The sequence below is a fragment of the Lissotriton vulgaris genome, chromosome 6 (genome assembly GCF_964263255.1).
Source record: "Lissotriton vulgaris chromosome 6, aLisVul1.2, whole genome shotgun sequence".
NCBI classification, from domain to species: Eukaryota; Metazoa; Chordata; class Amphibia; order Caudata; family Salamandridae; genus Lissotriton; species Lissotriton vulgaris.
Genome location: NC_141694.1, coordinates 273766905 through 273792140, shown reverse-complemented (window position 1 = coordinate 273792140; position 25236 = coordinate 273766905). Strand labels below are relative to the sequence as shown.

The 25236-nt window shown below is 44.2% G+C and overlaps 1 protein-coding gene across 1 annotated transcript in view; it reads right to left on the bottom strand.

Annotated features, from left to right (window-relative positions):
- Positions 1-416: 416 nt before the first annotated feature.
- RAD51AP2 (RAD51 associated protein 2) overlaps positions 417-25236 on the bottom strand; it is an 81069-nt gene continuing 56249 nt past the window's right edge. Inside the window, exon 2 of the mRNA XM_086925183.1 lies at positions 417-544. Within this exon, the coding sequence (XP_086781309.1) occupies positions 417-544 (128 nt within the window). The remainder of the gene's footprint in view (positions 545-25236) is intronic.

The window sequence follows — 25236 nt, the reverse complement described above, 5'->3', positions numbered from 1 at the left end:
ATTATTTGAAAAATATTTATTATTTGAAAAATATTTTCAGTTTTTCTGCAAGAAACACACTTTTAAACATATTTGTGTTGTTTACTTTTACCAACAGCGCTTAGTAGATGATAAGCTGCAAAGATGTACAATATTTTATTGCTCACTTAAATTAGCACTTAAACACATATACCTTACATAACAAGTGCTTCATTCAACATGCTAACGTTACATTTCTGTTTTTTGGTAAAAGCAGAAATATTGCACAGCTAATATATTTAAAGAGATCTACTCCATCTTGTGAGAAATCCATAGCCATTGTACTTATAAATTATCTAAAAGTAACAAATTATTAAAAAACCATTTGGCATAATACCTGGAAAAACACATTTTTCCAACATGTCTCAACTATTTTGGTAAGCTTTCTTCTTTTGAACTCAATTATCCAGTTTCAGATATGGATGAAGATGCTTAGTTTTGGCCTTTCTTGATAGGCCTATCCGAAGTGGACCAATACATGTCTTAAGAGGCTGAACTCTTACAATTCCAACTGAAAAACATTCCCCTAAATCGAGAATGTGAAAAATAAATTATAAATGTATTTCATGGTTACACATTTGATTCTTCATGAGATATCATGCACGGAAATAGAAAACATGTCAAAGGAAATATACATTGCTATTTATCAGTTTCTTTGAAACCTAAGGTTGAGCCGACCATATAATGGCCCCAATTGCCAGAACATTTTCCTAAGCATATGTTACATTTCCATGTGGAAAACCAGTATGTTATGGCAGCGTCGGAGTCACTTGATTTTATAAGGTATTTTTACAGCTGAAAGCCCCTAAAACATGAGGAACTTGTTACTTACTTATGGTAATGATCTTTCTGGTAGATAATCTAACTGAAGATTGCTCACATTGGGAATATTCTTTAGGCATCAAACTGGATCTGGAAACTTTAAAGTAGTACTCCTTCACACTGTAGGTGGCATCATGCGTAATCATGCAGAAGTGATAAGCTCCACACATGCATGCTGATGCCATTTCATTTCCAGGCTGTCAGGGCCTTCAGATGCAGAACCAATTGGCAGTTGCTTAGTTAGCATGACCAATATACAGATTTCTAGATTGGACCATTTTAGATGGAAAAAGATTCCAGGTCAATGAATCAGTTCACAGAATGGGGAGGTGGTAGCGTTGGTAAGGAATCTATAGTTAAAAAGACTAGTTACCAGAAAGATCGCTACCAAATGTAATCAACCTATTCTTCAGTTGGATACTTTTAACTGCATATTCCTCACCCTTTCATTAGATATCATAGCAGTACCTCCACGGTGGTGGGTCGGTGTACTGGCTCAGACCAAAAAGTGCAGTAGGGCTGAGTGAGCAAGATGCCCCTCTCAACGGACCTGACTGTTGAGGCAGTAGTACCTTGCGTACGTATACACCAATGCCTACGTAGCCACTTCACCAATGTGCAACCCATTTACGCAACATGTAAATACCATGGTAGGAGCATTAGCTCTGGTGGAATGAACCTGTAAACCCTCCAGAAGCTGTGTCATCGCTAGCATATACCTTTTTGGGTTCCAGAAATTGGCGTCATTCAAGGATAGTATGACTTCCATCTTGATTGAATTAAGCTTTAGGCAATTTTTCGCCATGCTGCTGCCAACAGATACTATACACTCCTGGAAACGTTTATCTAGGGCCCCCTTCTGACCTGGAAGCAGGGACACCACAATTTGGATGTCATTCGCATAGGAGGTGATACCAAAGCCAAATGCACTGAAGATCGGAGCCAGTGATGAAACATATACATTAAACAATGTAGGGCTCAACGATGACCCCTGTGGGACTCCACAGAGCAGCTCAAACGGATTTAAATGGTAGTCACCCAGAAATACAATTTGCACCCTATCTGTTAGGAAGGAATGTAGGAGTTTTCATTCTTTTTTCCTGGATCCCACATGCCCTTAAATGGTCCATAAAAAGATCATGATGGACTGTATCAAAGGCCACAGAAAGATCCAGTAGGACTAAGGTGGCCCTACCACCTCGATCCACAACTCTCCTAATCTTATCAGTAGCCGTGATGAGAGCTGACTCCTTACTATGTCCCTCTCTAAAGCCATATTGGGTAGGATCCAGGGCTTGGGTCTCTCGAAGGAAGGCACTAAGTTGTCCATTTATAGCTCTTTCTATCATTTTAGCAGGCAGAGGGAGCCGCAAAATTGAACGGAAGCTGTTTGGGTCCTTCGGGTCAAGGCTGGGCTTTTTTTAAAGAGGTAGAATCAAAGCCACGTTCCAAAGTTTAGGAAAATGTCCTGTTTCAATCATAGCATTAAAGATAGGCATAAGTGGGAGAGTCACTGGTCCTACGGCTAATTTGGCCACTGCGACCAGGCATGGGCCAAAAGGTGAACCTGACCTTGCTGCCATGAACATGTTACGAGTATTATTCGTGGATAGTGGCTCGAACTTATCAAGGATATGGGTGGACGCATTAAAGAAACCTCATGTTCCTCCTTAACCATCGCCCTCCCTGCTGCACTAGGACCATTGAATGCCAAGAAAATGACCTCTACTTTCTTAAGGAGGAAATTGCGATATTTTCACCAACTTCCTGACTCGACTGAACTTTAGCTGATTGTGGTAGCGCCAAGCTAAAAACTGTTCTAAAAAGTTCTTTAGCCAATTTTTTTGCCATATCAATTTGGCTAGAGTAGAACTTTTGTTTGGCAGGAGTTGTTTGTAACTCAGAAGGCTATTTTTATAGACCTTCTTCTCTGTTTCATTATATTCTTTCCTCCATGTCTGCTCAGGATGCTTACAATTAAGTTTTTCACATCTCAGTTATGCAGCAGAGGGGAGTGCTCTCTTGGGAAATATGGTTTTCACTGGAGCTAGTTTATCACACGCTCTCAGTAACAATTTAGTATATGCAATGGCCTCTTCCTCTACCCCCAGTGCCATTTGGTTCACAGTTGATGTAAGGAGTTTCCGAAAAGCATATTCCCATCCACTTTATTCCAGACTCTAAGTTCTATCTGCCTCTTGATACATGTTCCACTTACCCATTGGTCCCTAGGGGCTATCTCAAACTGGACAGCACTTTGGTCTGTCCAGACGAAAGGAAGTACCCCAGTAAACCGGAGACGTCGGTGGTTTGAGAAAATACCGTCCGGGGTATGTCCTGCCACATGAGTTGGACCAGTAAAATTCTGCTGGAGATTTGCACTCTTCATCAAATCGATGAGGATCGCTGTGTCTGGTTTGGAGGGAGCCTCCAGATAATAGTTGAAGTCCCCCATGATAGTGTACACATCTATGCAGATGCTCTCTTCCAGCAGATTACCAATGAACGTATTAAACAAGTTTCTAGCTCCTGGTGGTCTGTATAATGAAATACCTTTAAAGGTATGGTGATGGGAGAGGGTAAGGTTAAAAGAGAAAGCTTCCAAGCTGTGTTGGAGGCAACACAGAAGACCGCCTTCATTGAGCTAGGGTAGATGACCACCAGTTCTCCTCCCTTCCCATTCCCTGTTCAACGTATAACATGAGAACCCTGGAGGAGTGGCTTTCACCAGATCTGGCACTGATGCTTCATCAGTCCAAGCTTCCTTAATGAAAGGCATTTTTATGTCCCTATCCTCAATTAGCTATGCTTGACCAACAAGATGCAATTAAACACAAGTGTTTTGTGCCACACTGACAATTTACCAGTGTCCCTCATTTACTTAGTGGTTTGATATTCAATGTTTGGCAGGGTCACTTTGCAATTAGGACAAGTCAATAAAAGAAATGTGGGCTTAGAATGAAAAGTAAGGGATAAGCATTCCAAAACCTTGTCTGCCCTGTTTAGACCTAGCAAATCTGTTCTAGAATATCTAATTGGTGTGCTTTTACCTGATAATGGACTGGCAGGGGTCCTGGCGCTGAGCGCTTACCGGGAGCGGACGGGAGCAGATGGGCTTGCCTTTGGCCTGATTTGGAAAAAACCTAGCCAAACAGTGCGGAATGTGTGCTGACCCGAACAATGGTCAGATACGGGATTAACAGAAAGTAACACAATAATATCTTTTAAATGAAATGTATCTAAAATCACATCTTTACATTAAAATTCGATTTAGTTTTGTGCAAAATACGCAATTCACAGTGAAAGTCTAGCTGTCTCGCGGCTCAAGTCTCAGGAGAGGTAACGCTGCGCGCTCGCGCCAGCCTCATTAATAATAGCCTGATTTGGAAAAAGTCTAGTCTGCTCACCAAAAATAGCCCTAAGATGGGGGCCCGCCAAACAATGCGGAATGTCAGCTGACCCAAACACTGGTCAGATACGGGATTCACAGAAAGTAACACGACAATTTCTATTAAACAAAATGTTTCTAAAATCACATCTTTACACAAAAATTCGATTTAGTTTTGTTAAAAATTTGCAATTCACAGTCAAAGGCTAGCTGTCTCCCGGCTCAAGCCTCAGGAGAGGTAACTATGCGCGCTCGCGCCAGCCTTTTTAATTATAGCCTGATTTGGAAAAGCCTAGTCTGCTCACCAAAAATAACCCCAAGATGGCAGCCCCACCAAACAGTGCAGAATGTGAGCTGACCCAAACTCTGGTCAGATATGGGATTCACAGAAAGTAACACATTATCTATTAAGCAAAATGTTTCTAAAATCACATCTTTACATTAAATTCAATTTAGTTTCTGTTAAAAATGCGCGATTCACAGTCAAAGTCTAGCTGTCTCCCGGCTCAAGCCTCAGGAGAGGTAACACTGCGCATTTGCGCCAGCCCCGTTAAATGTAGCCCGATTTGGAAAAAGCCTAGTCTTCTCACCAAAAATTACCCAAAATGGCGGCCCCGCCAAACAGTGCGGAATGTGAGCTGACCCAACACTGGTCAGATACAGGATTAACAGAAAGTAAAACAACAATATCTATTAAACAAAATGTTTCTAAAATCACATCTTTACATTAAAATTCGATTTAGTTTTGTGCAAAATATGGAATTCACAGTCAAAGTCTAGCCGTCTCCTGGCTCAAGCTTCAGGAGAGTTAACCTACTAGTTCTCCGAATTCCCCTCAACGCCCCCGTGACCTACCACTCCCCTTTGCAGGCATTACACACAGGCCTTACTGTGCTCATTGCACTCTCTCCGCCCTGGACTTAATTGCCCTTTGTAACTCCTATCTATCCAAAAAACAGGTTACTGATCATTTCCCCTTCTCCAACATCCTCTTCATAGTTGGCGTTAATCGAGCCCCTGCTACCCACAACGTGCCAAGACCGCCGGCGCAATACACCACCATCACACCCTCAATTCGGCTAAGGATAATACCTGCCCTCTTTCTTGCATGCTAGTTAACTGCCAATCTGCAGCACTACATGCTACGGAGATTGCTGAAACCATCCTCAGTGAGGATATGGACATTGCCTTCCTCACAGAAACCTGGCTCATCGACTACTCGATGGCCAGTCTTGACCCACTTACACCGCCCGGGTTCTCCATCATTAGACATGATACACCTGACAGAGCTGGTGGAAGTCTAGCCATAATCCACAAATCTGAAATACAACTCTCCCTTCTAAAGAATGCTGAATACTCAACCTTTGAATACCTTGGTGTTAAACTCAATGTCAAAGGCTGTCCATCTATCAAATTGCACAACATCTACCACCCGCCAGCGAGTTCCCTCTCTTCCCTGAAGAGCTTTATGACCTTCTTACGCATTTCTCCCTTTCTGAATCAAAGAATGTGTTTTTAGGCAATTATAACATTTATTGGAATAACGCAGAAGATCCCACAGTCAGGCACCTCACAAATCTTCTTGAGATGAATGACCTTAAACAGCTCTGCAACAAAACCCACATCAAAGGCGATATTCTGGACGTCATCATCACTAACAATGAACTGGTCTCCCTCAATGACATTGTTACCATTGGCTGGTCTGACCACTATCTCATCATCTTGATCCTCGTCAACTCTCCCCTAGTCTTAATTAACAAACCAAATATTTGGACCAGAAACCTCAAGCAAGTCCCTCTCATTGAGCTTGAGTCAAAAATTCATGCTCAACTCCAAAGTCTCCTGCACTCTCAAAACTCAAATGAGCTCATTGACCACTCCAACAAAGCGATAACTGAAGTTCTGGACCAAGTTGCACCGCTGAAACTAACACAACAAAGAGCAATCCAATCTAAATCTTGGTTTAACCTTGACCTAAACAATGAAAGAAGACAACATAGGCTAGCTGAAAGAACCTGGACACAAAACTCCTCAACATTACATTTAGCTCTCCTTAGATCTGCTAGGTTAGCTTACGAGAAGCACATTTTCAGGGAAAAAGCATCTTTCTTCCGTACCCAACTTGACCGTGTAAAAAATAGGCCCAGAGAACTCTTTAACATTGTCAGAAAACAAACCTCATCTGCTTGTCCCGACATAACCCCCTCCAAAGAAAGATGAGAGGAAATTGCCAGCTTCTTCACAGACAAACTTGCTAAAATCGAACAATCCTTCCTTCAACTCTTGTCCTGTCCTACGTATCAAACCTCTCTCAACTTCTCCACCCTCTCTATGACAACTCGACCTCCGGATCCTTTCTTCAATCAATCAACTCAAATTGAAACTGAAGACAAACTTTTCAACACCCAATTAAAAAATGACGCCAATTGGACAAACATCAAACCCATTACCGAGCTAGCAGTTGTTAATATCATTGAGAAATTAAAGCCAACCTCACACACCCAAAGACCCTCTCCCGACAAAACTAATACACAACCTAAACCACGTCATCACCCCCTGTTGGACAGAAATATTAACTCCCCCCTTACCTCTGGGTGTGTAACTGATTCCCTTCAACTCGGGCAAATCACTACCATACTAAAAACCACAAGGCTGACCCTAATGGTCTAAACAACCTCTGTCCTATCTCTAAATTCCCGCTCCTAGCTAAAACCATGGAGAAATTTATCCTATAACAACTCGACAGACACATAGGCAAATTCAACCTACTGGACTCCTTCCAATCTGGTTTCAGGAAAAGCTGCAGCACAGAAACCGCCATGCTTAACAGAGAACGGAGATGCCTGCCTTCTTATCCTATTGGACCTCTCAGTGGCTTTCGATACAGTCAACCGCTCATCCTTACTGGAATCTCTGAAGTCTCGCTCTGGCCTCAATGGTACAATCCTTAAATGGTTCACTTCCTACCTCCAACACCAGCACAACACATTAAAATCAATTCCTGTCTCTCAAATCCTACTCCCTCTCTCTTCAACCTCTTCATGGAACCCCTTACCATCATCTTGAAACAAGCTGGGATCAAGTATCACCTTTATGCTGATAACATGCAACTCTACTATAAAATCAAATCTCACAGCAAGAACCCTCATCTTAACATCACACTGTGCAAGATTCAACCTTGGTTTTACTCTAACCATCTAAAACTCAACCCTAACAAAATGGAAATCATTCTATTCTCCCCCCAAAAGTAACGACCTACCTATTCAAAGCTGGACCACTGACATCAAAGCCCTTAATTGTCCGCTCACTCTATCCAACACGGCTAAATCTCAAGGTTTCACCCTGGACAAAGATCTGTCTCTTAAGGACCATATCAAAACATTAGTCAAAAGAGCGCTTTTCACACTTAAACACCTCAAAAAATCAAACCTTTCATCCCTTCTGATGACTTCAAAAGGGTTGTTCACTCACTAGTCCTGTCCAAACTTGACTATGAGAACGCTATCCTCACTAGGACCCTGAAAATTCACCTGACTCCCCTTAGATCAGCACTCAACATGGCTGCCTGTCTCATACCCGACTGTAAAGTGAATAAACACATCACGCCCGCCCTCAAGTCCCTCAACTGGCTCCCCATTGAAGGTAGATGTATCTAAAAGACTGCCTGAGTCACCCACAAAGCACTTCACTCTCACTCCCCTGACTACTTCAACAACAAACTCACAAGAGCAGTATGTGCCAGACCAAAGAGAAGCTCCAATCCTCTTCTTCTTGTACCCCCGTGACTAAAAAAGAACTCTACCCTGACTCGCTCTTTCTCAGGCAATACTCCCTGCATCTGGAATGCCCTCCGGAGGGACCTTCGCTGCAACCCTTCCTGCCCAGGCATCAAAAGAGACCTGAAACGCAATCTCCTCAATAAATACTGGAGCCCCTTAATCTAACCCAATTTATTTTTGTTCTAACCTCATTTCTTCAATTTGTCTGGTCATCGCTCTGTTTCTGCTGGCTCTTGGCGAGCCAACACTTTATGTCTCCTTAATTGTTAATTGTTTGGACCTCAGTTTCAGCATCTTCATCCCCCATGTCCGTACACATCGTTCTTTGTACTGATTTTATGCATGTTCCTGCTCTGTTACATTTCCCTTATTTTTAAGCATATGTAACCATTGATCTTAAGTTTATTGCCTTGCTCCAAAATCTGTACTGATCTTTCACTTCCTTTGCCATTTCGTATGAAACCGGTTCAATTGATTGTTGCCTTGCTCTTAATTCTGTAAAGCACTCTGATAACCCTGGGTCAACCGAGCACTATCTAAAACCTCTAAAATAAAAATAAATAAAATATTAATTGATATTATGATTGTTCTAGGTCTAGGAGTATTTTGTCCTGGTCTTGTGCGTTGCGTAAACGATAATCAATGCGCTCTTTGGCTCTCCTGATTCCAGTCCCTTTGCGAGAGTTCAGGAAGGGCCTCAGAGAAGAGATTGACAATACATTTATTAAGCTCCTGTCCTTCTGCGCCCTCTGACATTTCCAAAACCATCAGATTGTTTCACCGAAGACGATTTTCTAAGTCCATCAATTTCCACTATGTGTCCTCTTTCAATGAATGCATTGACTCTGTTACCGCCTTCTGGGCTGCCAGCTCATCTTCCAGATTAGAAATCTGGGGTTATGCCTCATTGAATTTTTCTATAAATTCAGAACAAGACTTTGCAATGCGTCAAACAGAATTCTGTAGTTTGTGACAGGTCTGTTGACTCACCGTACACATCTCCTCTCTATGGGCCATTATACTCTGGTAAATGACAGCCAGTGATATAACCTCTGATTTCTCTACCATGTTGTCCCTTGAATGCTTAGATGTGGACCCCCGTCTACCCCAAGTTCAGCTGAGAAAGAATAGTCCTATGACATGCTGCCCCGCCTGCATAGTTCTCTCTTCAGGTTCATGCTTCTTACGTACTGTCCGCTGGCTGGTTTCTGATGTATCTGTACCCGGGTCCTCAGGGTGAATGCTGCTTGTCTTACTATGACGTAAATGTAAATGTAAATGTATAGGCATTTATATAGCGCACTACTTACCCGGTGGGTCCCAAGGCGCTTCGACCGCTGCGAAACCCTTCCTGGCTTCCCTGAGAGATGGTCCCTTAATGGGTATCTCCAGGGTGAGACCAGGCATCCCCGGCGGTCTGGTGGGGCCGTTAGTGAAGATGAGGCAATCTAATGCCCAGAGTTGCCGAGTGTGATCGCTGATCAGAGTGGGCACCGAGGCGAGAGAATTATCGAGTCCGCCGACCCTGGTCCCGAAACCTGCCGCGCCGGGAATCGAACCCTGGTCCCGGGCCGTCCTCTGCTCTCGGGTCTGCCGCCTCTAACCGGTGAGCCACACTACTTCACTGTAGCGATATGACCATTACCCGGGGAACCTACCCTAGAGCGAGACTGCAAAATCAACCCCATCTCGTCTTCTTATGAATCAGAAGGATCAGACAGGGAGAAGAAATTGTCCCTGAGTCAATTTCCTTTCCATGATCTGGGTGTTGCTTTCATCTCTTGCCCCTAGGTTATCCATGTTAGAGGAGTTATCTCTCTGTCCTGCCCTTATGGTAGTTTTACCCCAATCTCCTTTGCCAATGTCATTGAGTCCTGTATGATTTTTAGGGGGGTCTACCATGGGAGGGGTGGATTTCCTGTGGCCTTCACCTCCCCAATCCCAGCAAAAAGGGTATAGTGCGCTTACCCATGCTTTCTCTTAGCGCACTCTCTTGTCTCTCTCTCGCGGATTCTCCAGTGCTGCCAATCTTGCCAGCATGATGTTGAGTTGGGCCAATCCATGCGGCTCCAGCGGCGTCAGTCAAAATGCAAAGTTTCCTTTGCACGGACTTCAGAGGCATTGCAGCTGGGGGCACCACCAGGTCAACTCCGCCTCCAATCTGTGAGCAGCTCCCAGCTGTCGCAGCAGCACAGCACAGCACAGGCGCGGAGACCATGGAGTGCGCCACACCCATTCGGCAACCAGGTCAGCGAAATCACTGGGATGCTCCTGAGCATAGCGAACCAGGAGGGCGGTAGGTCTGTTTAGTCCATGGGGTTTAGCAAATTCAAGAATGGGGTGGGGGTCCAGGAGCCCCAGCTTAAGCATCCAGCAAGGCAGGCACCATTGTAGTGTAGTCCCAAAAAGTACCCTGTATTGCGGGACCTACGACGATTACGGATAACATATACTGTGGATCTGGTGGCAGACTGACTCTGTACACCCCACCGCATATATTAGCCTATAGTGCACATTAGCAAGCTCACAGTACCACTAGAAACTCCTGTTATCAGAGAGATTTGTTTTTGCAACTTTAGAACACAATAACCTCAGACTCGTGGAAACAATATATTACTTTTCACCCAATCTCTCATGCTTGCTTGCTTTTGCTCTCACATAGATAAAGAGAGGAGCCTAACTCTAAGAGCCTAAGAGTAAAGAATCCCGCTAGGCTTTAGTCAAACCCCCATACCTGAATAGTGAGAGTGTGGGACTTCGTCCTGGACCTGAGCTGGACACCCTGCAAGGGATCATTAGACCACTGTCAGCTGGAGGGTTGACATGCCATATTCTCATTTTCTGCTTTTAACTGACCGAATATGGGTAGGCGCATATGTGCAGCAAAAAAGGTCCCCAGGCCCCCATCCCACCCTCATTGCCCCAAACCTCAATAGACAGGATGCTCCAGAGGGCTATTGGGGTGGTTTCAACTGAAATAGAATTGACAGAGAGGCGTCTGTCTCTAACCCCAGATTTATTTAGGCCAGAGTTGGGATCACTTAATCCCCAACCAAACAGCCCTGGCTCTCCATCGAGACCAACAGAATTCCTGTCTAGATCACTAGAGTCATCGTCACCAACAACTCCCAGTGAAGCCAACCACCTGCAAAGGTGGCACCATTACTTCTACCCTTAAGGATACTAAACGCCAGGCTGGAAATGCAATAGGAAACAAGAGAAGGAAAAACCCAGTTTCAACAATCAGTGCCGATTGAATCGCTATTAGCTCAAGTATGATTGAATCCCCCACTAACACCTTGACAGCTTCTGACTGTCCTCCGTGGGTAAGGAACTTGATACTGGAGCTGGAGAACAAAATGAGAGCCATTGTAAAGGAAGAACTTGCTCTCTTACTCAAGCACCCAGATGCAGGGCAACAGACTGGGCTTAGTGGTAAGGGCAGCTGCACCTGCACAACTATCATCGTCTTACGAAAGAGGCAGGATTGTAGCTCACAGACCGATAGCCTGGCCAATTCTTCCACTGGAAAAAAGGGGCCTATGTTGGCTCCAACCTCTGCCACACTATCAAGTGATAGAAGGGCAGAGTCCCCTACTGCCTTGTCGACTGCTAACCCCCTGACGCACTCTGAAACATCAGGCATCTATCCCCCACATGAGTCTAGGGCAATTCCCTGACCCGCTCTACCTGGGGCAGACTCACATAGAAGAGGGCCTATCCACACAGAGCAGAGGGGACGTAGGGAGAGGTTATACTCACGCAGGTCCAGAAACACCGATGACACCAATTATAAATTTACCCCCCTGCCTCACTTCCCTATGTCATAATTTTAACAGGGGTTCCTGAGATCCACCATGGGAAGAAAGATTGCAGTTACAGCTCAGGAACAAGTGTCTTTTTTGGTTAACCAGGCATTAGCAGTTCTCCTATGACAGGCCTGGGGAAATCCTAATGGTCCGAAGAGTGTGATGGATGGGCAACAATCCAAAAACAATCCAGGGAGATTGTATACTTATCAATTTCAGCAATCCCCTAACTGTACAAAAGATTGCAGGCCAGCTTGTTAGCACTCATGTCCCGCACACCACGGTCTGTGCCCACACCTTGTATTTTTTCTACCCAGGCAACCACACTATGCCTTGGACTCTACCATTTAGAACTCCAATTAACAGACTCCAGTCATTTAAAAATGCAGGCCAACCCCTTAGACCTCTTTTTAGCATTCCATCAGCAAATAGATATTAGCCCCTCCAGGAGGTGGATTGACTGGGGTTGCAAGGGGATTTCAGCCCCAATAGAGGGACGGGGGATCCTAAGAAGGCAGAAGGGGCCAATCTCAGTGGGTCACGGATGCAGAACACCCTCAGGAGTAGTTAAGACCATGAATTAGGGATACAGTCACCCTTATATCCTGGAGGAGCCCTTGACCACCATGAGCTAGGTCCAGCCATGACCAATAATCCAGCCTCAACTCTTATGGATAATGTAATTCCCCGCCCTGTCCTTACAACTGAGGAACCCAAAGGTATTTCGTTGGCATGGCCAGCAGTCACTCGTAGTTGTTCCTTCATCAGCCAGAATGCCTATGGCGGCAATACCTCCTCTGGTGACAAGCTAAGGATCTTATCCTGCAATATTGCTGGAATCAAAAACAAGCTCCACTGCCCTGATTGGGGAATGCTTGTGGCCTCCCACGATGTCTGTATGTTCCAGGAGACCTGGGCAAGAGAGGATATAGAGAGGAGAGGTTTTGTAACCCTTAACGTGCAGGCCACTTCAGGGGGAAGAGGTAGACCCTCGGGCGGCCTATGTACTTGGGCCGCTACCCATCTGGATTGCACAGCAGTCCAGCTGAGTACTGCATCCAATGACCTGCAGTGCACTTTCCCCTCCAGTTTGAAACTTGCACTTGTTAACATCTATTCCCGTCCCGTAAACATTACCCAGGAATCCCTGACTATAGAACTACTCAACTCTTTTATTGATACAGTCCCCCTGAATGCCAGAATGATTCTTGGGGGGGACTTCAACTACCAATTTGAGCCCCTGGTTGCTTCTATGGATGCCCCCTCCAGCGAAGAGGATAGCCTCTGGTCAATCCCTGACCCGCAAGTTCCACCGGTACAGGCCTGGACTTTTCTGGTACTCCGGATCAATGCAGTAACCCTAACCCATTCCTTGAGGGCCTGTAATGGCTGTACCAAGTCTGATCAGCCTGGGAAGCTAACTTTCAACAGAACAGGTCAATCCTCCTTGCTGGACTATATTTTAGTGAAGACAAGCATGTGGCAGAGGGTGGTCGACTTCACTGTCATACCAAGATTTGACAGCGACCACAATGCACTGATACTGGACCTTGAGCTTCCAGAAATCTATAATCCTACGTCTACTGCCACCTCCGCTAGTACCAATTTAATATTCACCAACAACAGAAGGAAAATCAGGTGGGGAAAGTTCAAGAAGTTTCCAGGCAACGAGGCCGAATTATACTCCAAAATCATCTCGCCCCTATTGGAAATGGAGTTGGCCACTGCAACACTTGGCACTCCACTCACCATCAGCAGACTAGAGGTACTCCATGAAGAACTGACAACTAGTCTGACCAACATCTTTAACCCTATGACAGGTCCTATGCCCACTAAGGGTGCTAACCAAAACTGGTATAATAACTCTTGCCGTAAGGCAAAGGGCTCTTTCATAGATGCTATCAAGTTTAAGGACAGATCCTTAATAAAACAAACAGGGCCCAGTATAGCGACTGTACCAAGCTGGCCAAGAAGAACTGGGAGCTTGAAAGGTGGGAAGACATCAAGGCAGCTCTACATAAAAGGGACATGAAGAGATTTTGGTCGCTAGAGAGTGCAGACGGTAACGTAGAGATCTCAGTGATAGAGTCAAACATCTCTGCAGCAGCATGGAAATAGCATTTCCAACCCTCTACACAACTGTGAAACCCACTTAGCCCAAAGATGTAACAAGCTTAGCAACCCCAGGGAGCCCTAGTGAAGAACTTCAATGGCTCACCTTAAAAGAAGTCAGAAACGCAATTAGGAAGCTCCCTCTAGGAAAGGCCCCCGGTTTAGCTAAGATCCCTGGGGACTTATTCAGGGAGGTACCTAACATCTGGGGACCCTATTTCTGGGCAGTATTCAACGCTATAATTCTAGGCATGAAGATTCCGGACACATGGCTTGTTGCCAAAATCTTCCCCGTGTTCAAGAAAGGCTCACCCATCTTGCCCTCAAACTACAGGCCAATCAGCCTCATAGACGGCACTCAGAAACTGTTCAATAGGATTCTTTTAGAGCGACTCCATTCTTGGATGGAAGGCCATGAAGTTTTGAGTCTGTATCAGGCTGTCTTTAGGGAGAATACCTCTACCATTGATCAGCACTTCAGTCTCCAACTTTTATATTAGAAGACAGTGTCAATAGAGGTGGCAGTCTCTGATATTCATCGACCTCAAATGGGCTTTCGATCTGGTTCCTCGAGCAAAATTGTGGGAGGTTTTGAAGCAGCTGGGTATTCCGCCCTACATACAGGAAATTTTGCCCAAGTCAGGCATGGGAAATCCGGAGAACTGACCCCCTGCTTCCCAGTGAACAGAGGAGTGAGACAGGGGTGTGTGCTAGGTCCCACTTTGTTTTGTCTCTTTATCAATGCCTTGGTGGCTCAATTAAACGAGGTGGCAGACAACAATGCCCCGAAGCTGGAGCAAGGCAGGGTGCCAGCAATAATGTCTTATCCAAATCTCCCATGGGCATTCAAAGGATCCTAGATAGTTTTTCTCTGTTCTGTAAAAATCGAGGACTGGAGATCAACGGCACAAAGACAAATTTATGGTTTTTAATCCAGCTAAAACATCTTGCCCAAATCCCATCTTAAATGGTACCTACTTAGAGCAAGAGACTGTCTTCGAATACCTTGGCGTCACGCTGTCCGAAACATTTGATTGGGGCCCACAACTAGCCAAGGCAGGCTTGAGGCTAGCGCAGTTGGCGGGGGGAATGATCAAATCCTATAGAAACTCCTCAGACAAACCTACAGGTACTGCAGGTGAAATATAGAAAGTGCAAGTGAGAAGTGTTGCAATGTATGGGGCTGAACTATGGGGCCCCCGCCCTTCTGGCAGATTGGCCAAAACAGAAAAACAATTTATGAGAAAGCTCCTGGGCTTACCGCCTAGCACTCCCCTCATTCCTTTGCGCTTGGACTTAGGAGTCAAACCAATTGCAGAGGAGATAGGCCTAAGACCACTGACCTTCTGGTGCAGTAGGTGGGCAACTCCTGAATTAGCATCGTACCGAAATGAACTTAAGGGTGTCTTGGGTTTACCAGGGTGGATAAATTGTCTTGGTTCAAGCACATCAAAGAAACTTGTGCTAGAATAGGGATGCCCAATCTGTGGACCAACCCGGAGGTAGTGTCCTTAACAATATCACAACTACAACTTGTTAGAGCCTACAGGGCACACAAATTAGCTGATCTGCAGGTGAACACCAAATTTGGACACCTAACAGCTGAGTTTCTTAACATAAAATCCGAGTACCTCTTTCAGTCCTTTTTGGATGACATGCAGCCGCCTATGGCAAGGACGCTGTATGTCCAGTTCAGAACACGGACCCTCCCAGTTAATGCTTTTGTGAACAACTGGTCAAAAGATACCTATGTAGGATGTCCTGCCTGTGACAGCCCTGACGAGACCGACATTCACGTTCTCTTTTTCTGCCCAGGCTCAATCGCGGTTATGCCTTTTAGATTCTGACTTACTTGGGGCAACTCGTTCGGTTCAGACACGGTGTATCTCCGTTTTGTAACACGGTCGCTTATTGGTGAAGGCTTTTGCTCTAAGTGCACAGATGTTGTTTTTTCACTTTTTCTCATTAGTTTCACGCATTTTGTTTGGCCTATTTGAATATTTATACACCCTTACCTGTCTTGCCACGCATGACCACAGTGCTACTTTTTAAACTATGTTGCATGCACTGCGTTTTCTTTGTTTGCAACCCGTCATTGTTTTACACTGTGATTATAGCCAGCCATTCTGTTTTTTGTTGTAGAGTAACCCCCTGACGATGGGCTTCGTCCGAAATGCATTGGGTTGTGTGATAATGAACACACCTTGAATCATGCACGTTGTTTTGGATTACAAAGTTTGATATGCATCACATACAAGAACGTATCAAAAAAGATATTCCAATAAATCTGGAAAGATGAAAATATTTTTCGTTGTGAACACTATTCATTGAATATTGGATTTATTGAATCAGACCTCTTGGTCCACCTCCAGTTGTGCGCAGGGGCGTTCTCTCCCTAGGCGGGAGAGCTACTTTTCAGGCTATAAATCTGCCAGACGGCGTTGGCTTATACCAGTATGCAGAAACCTGGGATGCACACACTGTTTGAAGGGTATAGAATGTTAAGATCTGATACGCACCCTCCCATAGTCTTTGCCGTGTCTTGTTTCCTTAATTCCATGTGGAACAGGCGAAGGGCCTTTTTAATACATCTCAGCATTAGTGAAAAACTTTTTGCATTTTTGTCCCCTTTAGCCTCTAAATTTTAAAAGCTTATACCTTGTTTTAATCACTCTTGTTTTTAATCGGCATAAAGGCTTTGGTCATATCAAATTTTTTGGGGGGATGCACTGCAATATTTAAATAATGAACTGTTAAAATCTGATCATCAATGCTACATTGTATATGAATTTATACTTTTTATGGCCTTTTATGACCGAAATAAAGTTTGTTAAAGTGAAGTGCTAGCCGTCAAAATTGTCGCTGGGTCCCCAACGCACTGAAGGCGGTCAGATACCTGCTTTCAGGCGATAAATTGTCACAGAAAAATCCATTTGAAATATCAAGAGTGGTTTTGTATTTTTTGCGCACAATGTTATTCATTAGTGCAGCACTATGTACATTTTGGACTGCAAATGTCTTTGTGCATGACTTTAGATGTCTGTAATCTAAAACTAGACGATATGTATTGTCGGGTTCGGCGACAGGAAAAAAAGGATAGTTCAGTGGAGAGGTACATTTTTCAATTACCCTGTGGTATTCAAGTAGGTCTAAGATCTCCCTAATCTGCTTTTTAGCTTCTTGCTTTATAGGATATTGCCTCTGAGCATTAGGTGAAACTTTTAACTGGATCATGTGGTAGGTTGAGTTCTCATCCCAACCTGCGTGATTTTTGTACAGTGCTGGAGCTTGGGCTACTGCCCACTCCTGTGCATAAGCATGTTTTAAGTGAACAGGAAGATAGTTCTCCCATGGGGCACTCCATTACGAATGCAGGTGGACAATCTTGCTCTGCTAACAAGATGTCATCACCAGATGAAAAGTTATTCCAGAAAAGAGCTTTTACTTTCCTGGGCTTGTCCCTTTCCAGCTGGATTGTTAATTACATATAACCTATGTGGGACGCTCACCCTGGTGTCTGGTGTTTCCACCGTAATGCTGCTTTCCCTTTAATATCAGCTAGTATTATGGCTGACACCTGGTCATAGGTATTTAATAACTTCATCCCTAAGTTTAGGGCAGTTTCTGCTCCATAGTCATTCAGTATTTGTCTTAATACATCTTGTACTACTGCTAATGAAGGAATACCATGTGTTCTGGTATATATGGCAGTAAGGACTGTACCCCAAGAGGTGCAATCTTCAAACTGTGGTGTAATCCCCATGGGCAAACAGATTGTTAACATTCTGTGTTTTTGAAAGGTGTTGTATTTGGAAATACTGCTTCTAACTGGGTTATCTTTTGAGCTACCCAGAAAGGAATTTGTTCACATTTTGTGGGCACTTTGCCCATTACCGTGTATAATGTTTGTGGAGTAATTTTAGTACCTGAGCTCTGTGTAGGAGCTGCAGTAGTTGTAATTACTGTAGGCTGGACTTCAGTTTTCTTAAGACAAAATGTGTCATGTTTCTGTAGAGTTTTATCAACTCTTTGAGTTGAACAAGTAGTTCATCCTGTGGCATTGTGTCAAGATCTGGATGTCGTGCATAGGTCGCTAATATCGGCCATGTTGCTTTGGTCTTCCTAAAGGACCAAGCCTTGCTCTTGGTCTTGTGTGGGGTAGGGCACCATTAAACCAGAACAAGTGTTCCTGGAAAGTAAGCGGAATCTCAGTCTCCTCAAACGGAGTGTAAGCCGCTGGACCTTCTTCATGTGTGTAATAATGAAACATTTTTGTTACAGCATCTGCTTCTGGGAATGTAACCCATGAGTAGAATACCTCTGCTTTGAAATCTCTGTGTGCCTCTAGCACAAATATTGCTACACCTCCTCTGGGTTGTAACCCATGTTTGAGTAGTTTGAATGTAAGTGTTTGTCTTACTTTGGATGCAATATGTATTGCATCCACATCGTTCTCATCATCGGGAAGCAGTTGCTCTAGTGGGTTTAAATTTCCGTTCTCAACAGACATCGTGTTTAAGACACGGAATAACTGTCCAAGGAAACTTAAAAAAGGTTTTATGCAAAGGTTTTATGCACAATTTTGGTAATTTTCCTTTCAAGCATCATTAACCAACAGCCAATACATATAATATCTCACCTACTCAGCTGTGGCAGAGTTTTTTCGCACCTACTTCAAACGTCTCTGGGCTTTGTAAGTAGGGTCTCTGAGAATAAGCATGGCTGGCCTACTCATATTCTACTGTTGAGTAAGTGCGCCCTATATTTTACCACTTTGGGCAAACTATTTTGACACGTTGTGTGACATTAGACCACGTGGGATGCCACAAAGTACCCTGTCATGCAGGACCTGCGACGATTAGGGATAACATACTGTGGGTCTGGTGGCAGACTAACTCTGTACATCCCCGCCACATATATTAGCCTATGGTTTGCATTCGCTACCTCGCAGTGCCACTAGAATCTCCTGTTATCAGACAGATTCGTTTTTGCAACTTTAGAACACAATAAACTCAGACTTGGAAACAATATATTACTTTTCACCCAATTGCTCCTGCTTGCTTTTTTTGCTCTCAGAGAAATACAGAGAAGAAACAGTCGAACGTGTTTACAATAAGAATTTATTTTACAGAAGTTCGTCTCATATAGAATAAGTACGCTGTTACGACTGTAACACAGTAGCAGAAATATAGAACCAGCAGTACAGTGAATAGGATGGAATAGTATTGTTCTACCATTTTGCAACAGCCATGAACATATTCATGAATACAGAATGCATTTATAAAATAATTGCGTACTACTAAGATACCTGACTAAATGCACCTAAGTGTACCTAGAAAATGAGTAGGTGCTAGAGAGCCTAAGCCCAGGAGCCTAAGTCTAAGAGCCTAAGAGCCAAGAATCCCGCTAGGCTTTAGTCAAACCCTCATACCTGAATAGTGAGAGTGTGGGACTTTGTCCTGGACCTGAGCTGGACACCCCACAAGTGAACGTCGGACCATTCTCAGCTGAAGCGATGTCATGTCGGAGCTGCAGCGTCTCTGGTGAGTGTGTCAGCCTTGAAGTTTCGGTTCCCTCCTGCTTACTGATAGCAAGAGGTGCTGTATTTATACAGTCTATGAACTTGTGTTACCCATTGTTCAGTATGAGAATGACGTTTGGGGATTAAACCTTGTGTGTCGATGGGAAAGGTGCAGTATACCTTCTGGAGAGTGTACTCATTAATTATTTATATGTGCTAAGGATGACTTCTTAGCAGTCTCGATCAGGTAGAACCCACCCTCTTCATGAAATAGGTGAAAGGTTTTGTCCATAAAAGGCTGCAGACCTTATAAGGCATTCTGTCCATACAAGGCAGTCAGTCCTCATTTGGAGTTATGTCCTTATAAGGTTCGTTCATATGAAATGACGGGAGCTGATGTAGGGAAAGTGTACGATGTTCCCTGGACCTATATTAGGATACCGATATGATATATAACACCATCTTGCCTCCAACCTCGACCCACGTATAAGCAGTAGGGTGGTCTTAAATGTACTTTATCTACAGGATATCTATTAAACCAGCTATGGTTAGGATTTCCTCCAGGCCCTTACGATAGAAGGAGAGCTCAAGGGTGAGCCAGATTCTCCACCAATAAAGTAAAGGGCACAACTCTACTTTATCAGAAATTATTCTCAGCCCAATATCCAGCCTGAGCTGCTCCAGTGGGATGCCTAAGGTGAGCCCAGCCAGCTGGCACATAAAGCCATTTTCCACAGCTGTAAGAGAATTCACCCTAATATGGCAGGCTAGATTGGGTGGAACTGGGATCTTAATAGCATCTTAAGAACTCCTCCCGTCACTTGATCTTCTGGCCAAAGAATTAAGGGCAAAAATAATTGCTATTCTGACGACACGCAGCTGCTGTTCACCGGGCCTGGCAGGGATCTGGATACCTCTGCGGTCCAGACATGTCTCTCAGCAGTCTTTTCCTGGCTCGCTTTGGCCCAATTAAAATGTAATGAAAATAAATCAGAAATACTTCTCTATGGGCAGTTTCCCCCCAATTTTAGAGAATCTTTATGGCCACCTGACGTCCCCTTTCCCAGTGCGGTTGGCAAAACAGCAAAAAACTTAGGAGTTTGGTTTGGGGAAAACCTAACATTTGAGGAGCACATTAAAAAGCTCACTTGTGGGTGCTTTGGCACTCTGAAAGCCCTCCGCAGGTTTTTTTCCCCTGCTGCCAAGGATGGCCAAAGAAACAGTGGCAAGGGCTCTCATTCTTTCTCGCCTTGAATATTCAAATGCCCTGTTCTCTGGTATTCCTGCCTACCTCACCACCGTCTTCAAATTATACCAAACGCGGCAGCGGACTCCTTTTCAATATCTCAAGGCAGTCTAGTGTCCGTCAACACCTGCGCAGCCTTCATTGGCTCCCTGTCAAACAAAGGGTTGTGTTTAAATCTCTCACTCTCGTGCATAGAGCCATTCACGACCAAGAGCCGGCGTACTTGAGGATGCGTTTTGCCTGGTATTCACCCAGCCGCCCATTACGGTCCACCTCCCAACATCTGCTGGTTGTTCCCCGTTTTAATCGTTCCCACCTTGGTGGCCAGTCCATCACCGTTAAGGCAGCCACTACCTGGAACCTCCTCCCTCTGCCGCTTCGCGCTATCCAGGATTTCAATCTTTTAAAAAAAGCACTTAAAATTCACCTTTTTAAACAATCATTGTAATTATTCCAGATATTTCTTTCTCCTCTTCATTTATACATATTTCTACGCGCCAGGATACTCGTGAGTAATTGAGCGCGCTACAAAACCACCAATAAACAAATAAACAAATAAACTTGCTCCAATTTAAGCTTACATTGCATAAGAAATGAATGTCAGCCCAAATGCTTAGTGAGTGTTATACCCAAATAGTCAAAGGTGCTTACATGCTCAATGGGAATCCCTGTTCACCTAGGGTTTGCCCTATTTGGATGCCCTAGATTCAGATCCATAGCCTTCGTCTTCCTCACATTGATCTTTAAACCCCTCTCTTTACAGAAGCTCTTGAACCGGTCCAGAAGCTTCTGTAGTCCCATTGGAAATTTAGAGAGAAGGTATTATCAGTGAACATGAGCTAGGGACCCTCAAATTTGCCAGCCTGAGTGCATCATTGTCACACGACTCAAGGTAATCAGCGTTCATATATAACAGGAGTATTGTAGGAGCAAGGACGCACCCTTCCGTTCCCCTCTGTTCACTGGAAAAGGTTTAGTCAGTTTGCCCGCACTGCCGTATCTCACTTGCTCAAAGTTGCCAGTGTGCACGTCCCTATTAGTGTAGAGGCACTGGTGACTTTCATCAAAGATGCGGAGGTGTTGCACCATCTGAAATCCAATCCAATCAAATCAAAATAATCTAAAACAATCCTTGACGAACCACGACAATTAAGATAAAGACTGAAGCTGAATGTGAAAGGCAAGGTACAAATAACACCAACATGAGACTAGCAAGACCTAATAAAGTAAAAGCGCTCAGGTTAACAAACAATGGTCTCATCCAAATAAAAAAAATTGATAGACAGAGGGGTGAGCAAAGCATTCCGAAGTGCATTGTGCCACAAACAGTATGTTAAAAACAAACTAGTTAATCACAACTGGGCCTACGCCTGACAGCAGAATTTCAAAAAGCTTCAGCACTTAGAAAACTGTGCTACCATAAGCATTTGTAAAAAGATAAAAGCGGGGCGCACTTGCCTAAAATTTGCCTTTCAGAATCAGGACTAGAAAAGACTTTCTCGGTTGGTCGTAAATGCTACAGAACATCAAAAAATGAGGCATGTCCTGTGGGGACTTTCCGTCGCAACCACAGGGCAACAGACTGTGGCGTTTGTGCTGCCCCCTTGAGTGAGCGAGAAGAAGATGGAAGGGGTCAAACCGGAACAGTAAAAAATGAATTGTCAAACCCTAATAAGTAGGTTCCGCCATCTGTGTGGATCTTAGCATGATGAAACGACATACACTGGGCTTCAATAGCTTCTTCCCTGGCTATTAACTTCTGTTTAAAAAAGGCAACCTTAATGTCAACCAGGACCTCCTCGTTGCTCAATTCGGGGTTAGCAAAAATATCTCCTCTCCCCATGCTCGCAAGGCGCTCCTGGACATATTTGAGCCACAGTACTTGGGAGAAATTATTGAGGGCCATACAGTCCCTTAAGAATATTTTATTTAATGATGTCCCCTTACCGGTCCATACAGCTGCAGTCGCCCTGGTAAGATCATTCTTCTTACATTTTTTAGGGCCTCACGGTTAATCTTGGAAGCAGAACACCCAAATATTGAAAACATTTGTACACTCAACCTTGAAGATGTACGGCCTACTGGAGCAGTACCTATTTGCATGACATTGGACTTTGAGTTGTTAACGAGCAAGTCCAGATCTTCCATGAATTGGACAAAGGAATTTTACAATGTTTTCAGGCCCCTCCCAGTCCTAGCCATCAATAGCGTGTTTTCTGCATACAGCAGAACAGGAAGGCCACACCATCCCACCTGGTGGTAATCCATCTAGGTCTCTGATAGCACCTTCTCTAGATTGTTTATGTATACATTAAATAAGAATGGGGACAAAATACATCCCTGGCATACCTCTCTCTGTGTAGAAAACGGGCACATTACCTTAAGATTATCAGCGTATCTAACCACCTCTTTCGTTTCTTGGTGGAGATCTTGTCAAATGAGAACTATGTCCCCGTCCACCCCCAGTGATAGCAAGCTCAGCCACAGCTTGCGTCTATTCATGTGATCAAATGGAGAGGACAGGTCCATAAAGGCCAGTTAGATGGTACCAGGATTGGCAACTGTGTACTTGTTCAGAATCATACATAGATCAAGCGTTGATTTACCAGGGCAGAAGCCATATTGGAATTATGACAAAATGCTATTCTCGTGGAACCAGTTAGATAATCTATCCAATAAAATACGTCCAACCACTTTGACCACTGAGTCCAACAGGGAGATGAGCCTGTAGTAATGTGTGCTATCTCCTTTCCCTTTTTAAAAAACTGTGAAATGATGGAAATGGCCCATGAGGCTGGGAGACCAGATCTAACGGCTGCATTGATAACTGAAGTGAGAACAAGGGCCCACAACTCCAGGTTGAAAATGTAAACATCATGGGGATACTTTCTGGTCCCAGGGCCTTGTTACGGGTCAACCCAGCTATACCTAACCTGAATTCTCCCCCGGAGACTCCACAGGGGGCACTCTGAGCAGGAGGGTACCGAAACATTTACTCAAAATGGCAAACCCCATTCATGCTAGGTAATATGAGTGTCAAGGGCATTTACTGTGTCCGCTGCTAGGAAAGGATGGTTGGCAATGCTCCAAAACTTGGTGCTAATCTTCATTATACTGGCCTTCAAGAGCTTATTTCCAGGCATAATAATTCAATGCCTCCTTTCGCCTGACCAGGGCTTCTTTGTACAGCTTTCTGTGTGTTCTTAGTAGGGAGCTGTCTCTTGGGGAGGTGCATAGTGCTTCCTAGCCACAAGCGAACAAGCAGAATCAAACCATCCTGAAGCCTTTTCTGGATGCTTTTTAGAGGCAGGTACCTTCAGTAGGTCAGCTATAGAGTAGGAAATGGCTACAAAGGCATTGACAGTGATCTCTTATAACTCCGACTGCGTGGGAAGACATATCTGTATCTCATTTTGACATTTGGCTGAAATGGCCTCCTAAAAAAAAGTCCGGAATAGTCTGAGCCCATTTGAGCCTTCTGCCCCCATCTATAGCTAGCAATCAACCCCCTTTTATCCACCCTTATTCAGACATACTAAGGGCCAACTGGCCGAGACACAGGGAGTTATGATCACTGCGGATACTCACTTTGATGGAAAAAACGATATTAAACATAAAAGGGGGTGGAGACAAAGTTAAAATTAATAAAGGAATCACTACTCTTCCCTTTAAAGGTGGAGGGGTGTCAATCTGGCCTGGATCCAGTTTGCCCATTGCTGATAAAAGATCAAAATTGTTCATTAGGGCATTTATATTATCACCCTGGCCACTGTGATGCAGATGCATACCTGAGAGACGGAGACCAAAAAAGTCCTCTGTAATCTGCTTTCTTGGATCCCCACATAAGTGCACATTAAAATCTCCCATCAATACAAATTGAGTCATATGGTGAATAGAGACATTAAGATTGGTCAGGAAAGTGCCCAGCTGAGCTATATTACAGGTCCCTGGAAGAGACGATGCATCATTATTAAAATTCAACAGCAATAATTTATAGAGCCCACTTGAGATTAACAAGGCCAGCAAGAATGAGTTGTCTATTAACAATTCAACAATACTACATTCCAGCCTAAGAGAAACATAAACAATCAAGCCACCCTTGGATTGTCCAGCCCTAGAAGAGGTAGCAGGCATGAAAAAGGACTTATTCACCTCCCCAAAAAAGTTTTCAATTGTCCACGTCGCCTGCAAACATATAACCTCAAATCTATTAACAAATCAGCTCCACCCTGGGGCCATACACTTGCTTGCAGACCAGCTATGTTCCATGAGATGAGGTCACAATAAATGCCATCCAAAAGATTACCTCCAAGACTGACTTGGTTCGGCTGGAGAATGGTGTCGAATTGCAAAAATGGAAACCATTGTGTTCACATGCGCTGACACTGAGAACCAATCACAGATATCTACTAGCCCCAGAGGAGCAAATGCATTTGAAACTTGGACGGGTGGGTACGCCTGTTGCCACTCCTGGTGGACCAGACCAGGAAACCTCCTAGGACGCCATAAGCTTGGAGTTTATGTGAGTAACGAAGGACTGG